Source organism: Vitis vinifera, chromosome 16 (assembly GCF_030704535.1).
Source record: "Vitis vinifera cultivar Pinot Noir 40024 chromosome 16, ASM3070453v1".
NCBI lineage: Eukaryota > Viridiplantae > Streptophyta > Magnoliopsida > Vitales > Vitaceae > Vitis > Vitis vinifera.
The window spans coordinates 20,240,183-20,253,269 of NC_081820.1; the positions used below are offsets into that span (position 1 = coordinate 20,240,183).

General features: G+C 41.3%; 1 protein-coding gene across 1 annotated transcript; it reads right to left on the reverse strand.

The window, feature by feature from the left end:
- Positions 1–7,259: 7,259 nt before the first annotated feature.
- LOC109124184 (probable protein phosphatase 2C 12) lies at positions 7,260–7,730 on the reverse strand. The gene has a single exon (XM_019225969.1). The coding sequence runs from the start codon at positions 7,728–7,730 to the stop codon at positions 7,260–7,262; it is 471 nt and encodes a 156-aa protein (XP_019081514.1).
- Positions 7,731–13,087: the final 5,357 nt, after the last annotated feature.

The following is a 13,087-nucleotide window of genomic DNA, read 5'->3' on the forward strand; positions in this document are numbered from 1 at the left end:
GCTCTCTGATAGGTGGCCCCTACGTTTTTCAATCCGAATGGCATGACTCTATAGCAATAAGTACCCCACTCGGTAATGAAGGACGTCTTCTCCATGTCATTTGGAGCCATTAAGATCTGACTGTACCCGAAAAATTAGTCCATAAAGGACTACATCGCATGACCTGTCGTACTGTCAACTAGCATGTCGATGTGTGGAAGAGGAAAATCATCCTTAGGACTGGCCTTGTTGAGATCTTGAAAATCAACACAAACTCTCACCTTGCCGTCCTTTTTTGGGAACAGTGACGACATTGGCCAACCACTCCGGGTACTTGACCACTGACAAAAATCCTACACTGAGCTACTTCTGAATCTCCTCCTTGACCTGCAAGCTCCAACGAGGATGCAATCGTCTCAACTTCTAATTAACCGGTCTGGCAGGGGGCAAAAGTGGCAAATGATGTTGGACGATAGATGGATCAAGACCTGGCATGTCCTCATAGGACCATGTGAAAACATCCAAGTATGCTCTGAGCAACTGGATGAGGTTGTCTCTCTCATCAATAGATAGATCTAATCTGATCCTCAACTCCCTAGGTTGATCTGCTGTGCTGAAATCAACAATCTCCGTGTCCCCTACAAAGGGTGAAACTCTTTGATCCATGGGGTCCGAGTCAGAAATAAAAGATGAGTCATCATTTGAGTCATGCTATGCAATCTCATCATCAATATCAAATATATGTGATGTGGGTGAAGATGGTGCAGACAAATCAATATCATAAGAAACAAGCAAATACTCAAAAATGCTCAAATCAATAGATGAAAAGTCAGAAACATAGTCATGACGGGAGACCAATCCCGATAAAACATCAAATGAAAGAGGTGAGTCCACAAAGCCGAACACTCCCTCAACAAGGCCAACAGGGTCATCAATCGAATCAACAACAGCTATAGCATCCTCAGCAATCTCCAAAGTAGGGGTAGTCTGGATCTCCTCAACAATCTCGATGAAAGACACCCCGAAAAGATCGAATGGGGAAGTGAGCTCGAGCTGAACTCTCTCCTCGATCTAGCTCATGCTCATCGCGAGCATCTCATCAATATACTCGTCATGTGGCACAGCTCTGTCCACTATGTCGCCGATCTCGACAAATGTCCCGTGCTCGTTGATCTCATCGAGGAAGCAAAGCGCCATAAGGATCGTGCGATCTGGAGAGGAATGAGCGATAAACGTAGAATTCGAAGGGCCATGGTCTCCGTCTCTAAATTGTAACTGTTGGACAAGGCGCTGAAGCTCGGCCTCCTGAGTGGTGCTTAGTCCCCCGATGATCCCATCAGATGGTGCATGCGGCTCTGATGCCCTCACAAAGTAATCTGCTAGGCTTCTGGTGTATGGGTGCACAGGATAATAGAAAGACGTATGAGTCAGTCAAGCCCTTACCCTCTCCTTGCGCAATCGAGCCATATAGAGATAATCGGCCTCAGTGGGGATAAACCCGAGTCCGAATGGTACGTCGTGATCAGGGATGGCTATGAACTCACTAGGCCTGTGCTGATGATGCCCTAACCCCATGTGGGGAAGATAAAACATGCTCTGCATAATATCGAGCACCACCGTGCTGTTGTGTTGGTCGAAGGACATGGCTACGAAATCCCTGTAGAAATCCTCTATCTCGACGGTCTGCACCTCATCAAAGGTGAACCCGGTCAGAAAAAGATCGTCATCAATGTGACTAATCTCAAGTACAGGCTCGACAGAAATGAACATATTCCCCACAAACTGCACTACGACGACCTAGCCATCGTGAATAAACTTCACCTTCTGATGAAAAGAAGAAGGAATGGCCCCGTCTCTATGGATCCATGGTCGGCCCAGAAGCAAGTTAAAGGATGTAGGAATCCTCAAAACCTAAAACACGGTGACAAAAGTGGTCGAACCAATCAATAGCTCGATCTCCAGTGTCCCCATGACCTTTCTTCGAGTACTGTCATATGCGCGAACAATCTGAGTAGAGAGACCGAAGTCAAAAGGAGCGTATCCGAGGGCGATGGCAGTGGCAAGAGGACATACATTCAGGGCCGAGCCATTGTCCAGAATGACAGATGGGACTCGGCGACCTGAATAGCCAACAAATATGTATAGAGGGCGTGTGTGGTCTGAGCCCTCCGATGGCAAATCATTGTCCGAAAATACGATGCATGTGGCTTGGCCAACCGTCATCATGTGAATCAAACCCTCAGGAGTGGTGGTGGTCTCAACTCTGATCTGGCTCAGGGCTCGAATCAATGCATATCGGTGAGTGCTCGAAGATGCCAACAAACTCCATATGGAAATACGAGCCTGAGTGCTCTGTAGCTGCCTCAAAATCTCGTCATTCTCCGCTCTAACCTCCTCGGGAGTAGATGTACCCTCGACTGGCCTAGCTGCCACGGGAGGTGGCTATCGCATCACTTTACCTCATCGGAGAATATATTGGACATCTGGAGTCTGAGAAATATCAGTGTGTAGAGCCCGAATCTCCTCAACATCTGGGATCAGAATGAACGGCTTCTGAACGCTATAACATGTGAAAGTCAGAGGTTCGGAAGTGGTCGCTTGTACAGATGCTGCCTCAGGAAATAATCAGAATGGAGCGGGCATCTGTGGCCCTAGAGTCACCCCACTCATCTCATAAATCTCATCTTGCATGATAGGCTCTAGGTCTGAATCGTCCCAACTCAACATATGGACATGGTTGTCTGTCTCATCAAAGTCCAAGAAATGAATACCATCGGCTGGTGGAGGGACTGCATGTGTGGTGTGGGTCGGTAGTGGGTTTATGGTCACACTCGGCTAACCTAAGTGTACCAAACCCTGGTCTATCAGATCTTAAATGGCATGCCTCAGAGCGGTGCATCGATCGGTCTCCTGTCCAGGTCCCTAATGATAAGCACAGTGCAAATCCATCCTGAATTGAGGTGGAATCGGTTGAGGTGGTGGCCGAGGGGTGAGAGCAGTCAATAACCCAGCCTTTGTAAGCTTCCGAAAAGCCTGACTCAACGACATGCCTATCTGCGAGAACTGCCACTACATTCTCAAAGCAAATAGAGTGGAAGTCTGTTGGGCTCTAGGTTGGGGATAAGGCTTCACAAGTCTCACGGTGAACTGAGCAGCGTAGCATGGCTACCCCGTGGCTGTGTAGGAGACCGGTCTCTCAATGCCCTGAGTGGCATAAGAAGGTAAAACCAAGGTTTGTGGCATGTATGTCTGATTATAAGCCGAACGAAGTGTCTGTGGCCTATACTGATGAGGTGTATAGGAAGAATGAGGCTCGGAAAGCTGTGGGATCAGCTGATGGCGCCTAGGAGGCCTCTGACTGGAAGAACAGATGGCGTTCACATCCACTGACCTCTGTCCTCCAAAAAGCTTATTCCCCTTAACATCACTAGGGGAAGAATCTGTCTACAATCCTCTCGAGATGCCATCCTCGACATCGTATAAAGTCAAAACCAATGAACCAAAATCTGCGAATGGTACCCCGACCACGTGCCTGGCGATCCTGGGCTGTAAACTCCTCAAGACCATCTGTATCTGATCTCTCTCTAAAGGTCTATCAATGATCTCGGCAATCTTCCTGCGCCAGTGGGAAATGAAAGAAGAAATTGACTCATCTGTCATCTGCCTCAAAGCCTCGAGTTCTTTCCTCGATACATCCACGACAGTGTTAAAGGAAAATTGTCGTAAAAACTCCTGGGCTAAGTCGTCCCACGTCCGGCGTCATAAGACTCCAAAGAAGCGAACCATCGCTGGGCTGCCCTACTCAGAGATAGCAGGAATAGAGTGATCATCTGAGACTCGTCCAAACCATGAGCTCTCATCACTGTGCTATAGAGTCTGAGGTGGATGCGCGGACAACCAATGCCCATATATCTCTCGATGTCTGGCATCCTAAACTTAGCCGGCAAACTGGCTACCGAAATACCCTCAAAATCATCCCAAACAACTGATCCATCTGATACTCTCATCTGCCTCATACACTGCTCAAGGTGGTCCATACGCGCATGAGCATCATCAACGACAGTGGTCTGGACAACAGCGGATGAAGCGATCTTAGAATATCCGTGTAATATATAGGGTGAGGCCTGGGGCACTGAATGAATGGGTAGTGGTGGTGGAGGTGGATGCGAGTCATACGACGTCTCATCCTAAACTGCTGGTGGTCTACACCGATCTCCTACCGAGGCTAGCCAAAGCCTCTTGAATAGAAGCCATGGCGGCCGTGAACTGATCCACTATAACAACCTACTGATCCATACTCAGTCTCTCTAAATACCGGACTAATCTTCCCTCAACTCTGACCTAAGAAGGTATATCCAGACCGTGAACGAAGATCCGATCCTGAGAAGATGAGAAACAGGATGAGGATACGATACAAGGAAAGTATGAAATGAATGATAATCTGAACTGAAACGAGCAAGGTATCCAAGACGAAGACAGGCTGTCCAACAATACTAAACTCCCACTGATCTCTGTGCACTCTCAACTGGAGACTAAAAAGAGGGAGTGTCGAATCTGAAATGTGACCACAGAGGCTCCGAAGGGCCTTAGATGCACCCACGTGTAATGAGGGAGTCCTAATCGAATGATCTACGGCTTAACCTACGAGGTGAAGGTGGCTCTAAATGGATATGGGTGGACTTTAAAAGATCCCTAGCAGAAGCGATCATACTCTCTAGCAGTATGCAACTTTCTGCACACCTCCGAAGAGACGGGGCGCTTCCATGCAAGATGGTCATCACCTCCACACATGCACTACCTCGACATCCCAGGGGGGTTTCCTATAGTGAAACCTCTCAAACTCTCAACGCTCAATGGTCAACTAGAGTGCATAGTGAATGGTGTGGGTGCATCCGATAACCCTAAGAGGCTAAAAAGGAAAAGGAAACACACTGGCCACACAAATATCCATGAAACCTAGCTCCAGGCTATACAGGTCTTCAATGATCGGACTCCAATCAACATCAAAGTGTCGCTCTCCTCTAGAATGCTCTCGTGCATCGATATAGCCCGTCACTAAACCCTACTCCTAATCTCTGGCTCGGTCAGAGAGCAAGCACACAGAAGGTTTCACACTTGCTATAGTGAGAACCGAGATGAAAGGAATGACCGAAACCAAGAGAGTTGGAGGTAGAGGGATAGATGTGCGACCCACATAGGCAAGCAACATGCAATCATGCAGAAAGAGGGCAATCATGCAACATACAGTCAAGCAGAGTACAGGATATATCACTCATGTCCACACAAAAGCTATGACGATCAAGACAAATAGCGATACAAAGATCATGCTCAAAAGACGATCAAGATAATATGCAAGCCAGAGAAAACAACACAACAAGTCAAACGATGTACAATAGTGAGTCTATGCATGTGAAGTGAGTAGAATAATCAGGAAGAAACAGAATCGCTATACCAAGCAAAACAAGATGAGCAATTTATGATAATCGACATGTCAATGTACCAAACTAATCTAGCAATGTAGTACATAAAAAAAAGCGACATCCGAAGCCCCAATCAAGATAATCAATCATATCAATGTCACAACACAATATCCAAGCATGCATAAAAAAGTCCCAACATGCAATCAAGAGACAAGTACTCACTGATCGACTCATCAAATGCCATGTTTGCTTCATCTTAAGTTCAAGTTTGACCCTCTAGATCATCCCCAGCGGAGTCGCCATTTTGTGGACCCCGTATTTTCGTCTCATGCGTTTCCCCCTCAATGGCGAGCTCGATTTTATTTCAAAATGATTTTATTTATTAGAAAATGACTTAAAGTCGCCACTTATTTTTGTTTTATTTTAAAAATGTAAACAAAATAAGAAAGAAAACCCTAAGTGCGACTCCTTATTTTGGAAAAGGTGATCTACGAAAAACCAGATCGGGTTCGGGGGTCAGGTTACTTATCGGGAAAGTACGGTAAAAACCGTAGCACCCCTCTAAGTCCTTAAATTCGGGTCTCTACTAATAAAATGAAGTTGACATGGCAATCAATAAGAAAATCAATGAATACTTAGAGCGAATCATGCACACACGAGAGTCAGAAAATGCATATAGACTAACCAAAGTGAGAATGAGTGCATACCTAGGCAACGAACCATCATGCGCTATCAAGAGAGGGGGGGTTAGTGCACAATTAAAGGATAATCTCATGCATGTCATAGAGCAGAATAAATTAATCATGTATGATAATCAAATCAATCAATCAATCATAAAAAACATATATATGGGGCCCCCACCAAAGCCCGTTTATTTTTGCATGAATTAATTCCATAAATTCCATTATTCGGAATTACAGAATTTAATTCACAATTATTTTCGAAACGTTTTAGAAAACGTTTTTCTTAAAAAAAAAAAAAAACAAAGAAAATGCAAAAGTGGCTTGTCGGAAGGAAAATGGCAACCAAATTTAATTGAAAAAGGGGTTTTGATATCTAAAGACCCTAAAGATGAAATTTTGATGATTTAAGGATTAAAATAGCATTCTTACTCTTCAATTCATTCTCTAGTAACTAGTAGCCACCTGTGGGTATTTCCATGTTAACTTCTTTTAAGTAATCATCACCAATAATCTCTTACAGTTCCTGACTTGCTCCTCAAATAAATTAGCTCTAAGCTCTCTACCAAAGTCCGAACTTCCATTTGTTCTGCAATCTACTTGAGCTAATTCTTTATGATTCCACAAGTCAATGCTAGAGTTGCTTCCGTCTGAGAAAACTTTCAGCATATCAACTGACAATACACAGGATCTCTTAAGCTGGTTCAGGGCTTTCAATATATCTTTCATGTGGGGAATCAGATCATTGAGTTCCTCAGGATCATGGATGAAGCAGCTCGGAGCAAGCATGGAAAAAGTCTTGTCTTCCATGTCCTTTGCAAATTTGAACGTGGATATGCAATGCTTAAGCAAGCATACTCGGGCTACTTCTCTTATTCCTGTGTCTGAGAGGACGGTAAGCATATGTATAAGCCAGGTAGCTGACAAAAAAAAACATGATGGAAATAACTTTGGGTTTCTGCTCTTGAGGCCCTCTGCCAAAGCTTCAAACGACAAACCAGAGTCATGGCTGACTAGAATAAATGCCATTTTTCTCTCATATTCATTAGTCGCCTGCTCTTTTTCCAAATTTTCTTCAGACTCCCAAGAACTGTTGCTGAGTTGGTCCACTTGCATTAGAGTTATATAACTTTTGTCAAGTCTAGCATGTTTAAGGAGAGAAACCCGGGTGATGGTTTTTCTAGAAAATGAGAACCTCCCTTGCAGCAACACAATCTCTTTTCTTTTCATCGTATTCAAATCTATGGTTTGCTGACAAATGGTATATATCACCTTCAGCAGATTCAAATATGCACCGTGAATCACCAATGGAAGCAACAATTACCACCCATCCTTCTATTGTAACAAAGGTAACAGTCGTTCCTGAAGTTCGTGCTTCCTCTTGGAAATCCATGTCTGTCTTAACAAACCCTGCAATCGAAGTCCTAGGTAAGACAACTACCCACTCATCTTTGCTAAGTTCTGGAGGAATAGCGGCTAAAACATTGTTTAGAAGGTTCTCTTTTGAGTACATAGCAACTGCAAATCCATTATGTCTATCGAACAGCCCAAAAATTGAATATGTAGAAACCCCATCTCCAATCACCCTTTGGCACTCGGTCTTGAGTAAAATGAAGTCCTCCTTTTTCTTGCTTTGGTTGACCCTGTCCATGTATAATATCAGGTCTTCTCACTGATCAACTCCCGCTTCTACAGCACCGAGAGCGGGACAGTTTGATGCTCACTCCTGGTGATGAGTGTGCCTAAAGACCATTTCACTCAACTTCATTTGCCCATGGATTTTGAACCTGCACCAGCTTGTGGCCATCTACTTCTCTTACTTGCAATAATGAGCATGCATGCCCTTGCACAATGCTCCTGGGAGAAACATGCACATCTAAGCCTGAAGAACTCCCAGCGTCGAGTAGAACTCCCTTTTGCTTGAAACCTCGACAGCGACGGAGAGGGAACCCAACTCTAACATTCTCATCAGCGTAACCTTGTATACAATGCCAAACCCGGAACCTACACTTTGAATTTCCGTACCCAGCAACTCCTTTGGAAAACTAACCTGAAGATGTTGAACCAATCCCCCATCCTCCAACATTGTGTTTGATGGGATACCAAAGGGGTGCCCCAACGAATTCCGCTCTGAAGGCCCAGGAAACAATGATCACCGGTTCACCATCTCAGCAAATATACAACCCATGGACCTCATATCAACAGGTGCAGAATAGTGGCATGATCCATGCAACGTAATAATTTGGCTCTATTAAAGATACTGTATACTTGGACCAGCGTTCCCAACTCTGGCTGTTTAGGATCACCATCATAGTCAAACACGTGTTATTCAATACCAAATGCTTTCTCAATATCTCCATTATAATATTGCCACCTCCTATCGACCTACTCTCACAATAAAGAGGTGGGAATGCGGACCCATTTGAGAAGACCTTTAAACCTTGTCTTATCTCCTCATCAGTCAGAACATCGAAAGAGCCAAAACTTGTATTGTTTGCCCTTAGGCTGAAACCACACCTAGAATCACCGAGGATACCCTTCATAAAGAGGAAAAATAGACTTGAATTAATCAAACCCATCAAGCATGGAGGTTTGGGTCGCACTCAAGACAGTGGACTCAGAGATGCCACCCTCAGAAACTTCAATCTCATGACCTCTGAAAATCTCTTTCAGTTCATCACTCTCACGCACTTGCAAACTTGGGAAATGAGGGGGTCCAAAGAGGTCATACATGTGTCAAAGAGGTCATGCTTGCAAGTCATATGTATAAGGGAGAGAAAATGAGGAAATTTGTGGTGAGCAAATGCGGAATAAGTGAAGGGGGTAATGAGAGGAAATGGGTTTAGTGGAATTAGAAAAAATAAGACAAATGGTGATATAGGTATGATGATAACAGGTGATGTATAGAGAAGGGTAGGGTTATGAGTGTGCACGCATGGGAACCGAAGTGCATGTAGAATAGCATAACCATGCATGGACATGCATAGCCATGCAAAGGTGGAAGGAATGAACGTGAAGGGTACTTGAAAGAGAATAGGTGGGTGGTGTGGTGTAGAGAGAGAAATGGGTTTGATAAGTGTGAAGGAAGAGATGGAGTTGAGTGGGTAGGGAACGGATGATAGATGATGGGTTTGAGCATGGAAACGCATGAGGGGTGGGTATGGAAAAATGGGTGTGAAAGAAATAGAGGGAGAAATGTGGAGATGGGTATGGGGCATGACGATTAGAAAGATAATGAAGGTGAGGGCAGCCATGCATTTTGGACCTCAGAAATGATACACTATGAGCTATTGTTTCTCTCAATGGAGTGGCAAGTCGACTATCCCTTTTGAACACAGAAATGGTGCAACTCGAAATTATGCTTGCTTGAATCAGCAAGAGTGACATCAAACATGGTACCCAACATTGTGTCCAGAGAGTGCGAAGCATTTCTCAAACAACTTCAATGCAAGACAGAAGGCCATCAACACCTTGCGGACTCCCAAGTTCCCCAGTCGGGGTCATCTGGAGGCTCGTATCTTTTTGGGTATGTCCTGAACGCCCCAAACTCAACTTTCCCAGCAGAAACAATCCTTACTGGATCAATAACAACTGCAAGAAAGGGGTTCCTGCAATTGTTGACTGAGCATTTGTGTTGAAACATCAATACCTGAAAACCAGCTTCCATAACCGGGGTGAGTGTGGTACCCCCCAACTACATTTTCCAGTCGTTCTGCCTGCTTGTTGGCCTGGGAAATAATCAACCATATACTCATAAGCATCGACCTAAGCATTAACCCTAGTTTCAGTGCCTTTCATTACTCTTACAGTTGCGACTAGAGGATGCTTCAGCGTGGTAAAGCCACGGAGTACTCTTGCCTTGAATAAATGTGTAGTATCTTTCGATACTCAACCACTCTTTTAACTTCACCACCCTTGAATAGAAGCCCTGCACTTTTAGACCCATCAACAAGCCTCTCTTCTCTGCTTATCGGAGAAAACAACCTCAACTGTAGCATATCACTAATTGGTGCCGGTGATAGCTTTGCAAACTGGTAGGATATCTGACAAGGAGAACAAGTGGGAAGTCGCGCTGATTGGAGAAGAGGGTCCTAGTTATCTTTGAAAATCTTCCCAAATGAGATCGATTGATAATCTAGCCCATACAGTGCCCATTGATCCAGCTTGAGAACCTTGGCCAAAGATACTTGGGAATAGACTCCAGCATAGGGCACAATTCCAGATCGAGTGCGTCAAATAAGAGTAACAAGAATGAACAACATCTAGGCTGAGAGAGAATAAAAAAAAGTAAATAGGCAATATAAAAACCAAGGAAAAGCTAGATCTGATGCTCCCTCAATGAGCCTAGACTGGTGGGAAAAAAGGCTTAGCAAATTCAAACAAGAAGATGGCAACAAATATCTTCATATAAATCACCATGAAACAGAGCTTCACTAGATTCAAACAAATATTCAAAAGAACAGTGAATGAAGCAATCAATGAGCATATAAACAAGCCAGAAATCGACACAACTCAGGTATAACTTCTGTTATTCATAACTAAGCATAAAAACGGAACCCAAACAACTAGATGAGAAAGAGAAAACCAGTGGTAGTCAAAATAAAGCAGAAGATACGCGATGACCTTACCTGAATGCCCCCTCAAGCAAAAATAGTTGGATATCCCAACACCTCCACCTCTCTCTGGTTTTCTGGTCCTCTCAGCAACTCTATGCTCCTCTGTTCTTAGCTTCTTTCAGGAAGAATACCCCCATGTGACTTGTTTTTCTTCAGCTCAAGAACCCTCACACCTCCTCCCTCCCTCCAGCAAAAAGCCCCCCAGAAAAAGAAAAGTCCCCCCTCAAATGAATACCCTTTCTCCCTCTTTAGCTTCCCTTCAAGTAAAAGCAATACCTTCTTCCCAGCAAGAGCAACTTCCCCCTCTAATAACCAATACTCTCTTCTCTCCCAGATTTGCCCCCTAAAAATATCTCCTAACCAACCTCAAAAGCAACCCTATTTTGCCAGAATATCCTCTCTCTCATCCACTCCTCTTCTACAGCAGTGAAAACACCACCTCCCAAATAACGGCCTGCAGCCTTTTTCCAAAAACTTCTTTACACGTGTCAACCTCTTGTTTGCTCCTTGATTCCACTACCTGATGCCATAGCAACCAGACGGGAATTGACACGTGGCTACTCACAGTTGTGACACCTAGCAAAAAGAGCTGTGAAAAAATGCATGAAAGTGAGGCCCAAAAATGAGGGTCTACAATATATATATATATATATATATATATATATATATATATATATAACCAAACAGTAGTTATAAAGTCAACACCCTCCAAGAAATAAAATCTAAATTGGTTCTAGATAAAAAAAAATAACTACTTTTTATTGGTTTAGGTATATTATTGGTTTGCATATACTTTTTATTTTTTAAAAAATAGAAAATGACAATTAACTACTTATGTAAAATGTAAGAATCTTTATATTAAAAAATAGTGACTTTTAAGAAATGTTTAAAAATTTTAAGGTATTAAAAAATATTTACTATCTCAAATTTAAAAAGTTTTTAAAATAATTTTAAATCCATACTCTTTTATATAAAAGTTACTATCATTTAAATAATTTTAAAAATATTTACTAGTGCAGTGTTGAGTTAATTTTAGAGCTAGGTTTTAAGGGAGTCAGTATGTACTTATGGGTCCTAATGGTATTTTCTTGAGCTCACATTCTTTGTTGGCACGAAGGGTTGAGAGAAATAAGAGATTTTATCATATGCATGCATAAAAACGTTTTAGTAAAAATGAAAGCTTACATAAGAATTAATGATTGTTTAGTTTCAGTTTTTCTAGATATTAGGTTACTTAATTAAACGGAGCCTAATAGAGATAATTAATAAGTTAGGACCTTGTGAGCTAGAATAATTAACTCAAGCCCAACTTAGGCCAAAGTCAGTTAAGCCCACAAGAGTGGTTATATAAAACCCCTTAGAATGTAGGATTAGTCAATCCATCCACTCCATTCTTCCAAAAAGAGAACCTTAGCCTTCATCTCTCTTCCTCTGAGTGTGTAACCACTCTATTCATGTGCCAAGGATGGAAGACAAAACCATCGAGTGGAAAATCCTTTGATTTTGGGATCATTTTTATCGGTTGGATTGGATTTAGGAATATTCAAATTAAAGGTAAAGTTTGTTTTTGAGGCCCTAGATCTAAGCTTTTGTTGTCTTTAGAATCCTAAGGATAGTAGGTGCACTCACAAATAAAAATAAAAATAATAAATGTACAAATTAAGGGTTTGGTGGTGTTTTTTAAAATTTGTTTTCAAAATAATTTTTTTTTTTTTAAATAAGAGTGGTTGACAAGATGTTTTAAAAAAGTTTTTTAAAAAAATAAAAAATAAAAAACTTGTTTGAATGAAAGAATTTGTATTATTTTTAAAAGCAATGTCTTACTTTTAATTTATAAAAATTTTATAAATTTAATTTATAATAATATGAAATCAAATTCAAGTTAAATCTTATTAAAAAATAAAAATTAAATCTACAATTATGAATGAATTAAAGATAAATAATTTTTTTTAATTATGAAACAATTTTTTTTATTATAGTGAAACAAAAATTATTATAGGATAAAAATAATTTTAATATTCATTTTTAATACAAGTCAAACAAGTATTTTAATTAATTAATTATATATTTTTTAAATTTCTTGTTTGATCATGCTTTCTTATGTTTTTTTTTTTGAGAAATTGTTTTTAAATTAAAGAACCAAATTTTTTTTTAAATGTTTTATAAAAATAAAGATATTTGACAAGTTGTTTTTATAAAAGGATTTTAAAAATAAAAAACAAAAAGACTTGTTTGGATAATTTTTTTTAAATTTGTTTTGATTTTGTAAAAATATTTTAAATTCAATTTATATAATATTAATTAATTAAATTTAATTGAAGTGTTATTGAAAATGAAAATAATTTTGTAATTACAAATAAATTAAAAAATATATAGTTTTTAGTAAAATAAA

Bases quoted from the DNA above. Each gene is read 5' to 3' on its own strand.
- LOC109124184 (XM_019225969.1), bottom strand. From the start codon at position 7,730: ATGGACAGGGTCAACCAAAGCAAGAAAAAGGAGGACTTCATTTTACTC.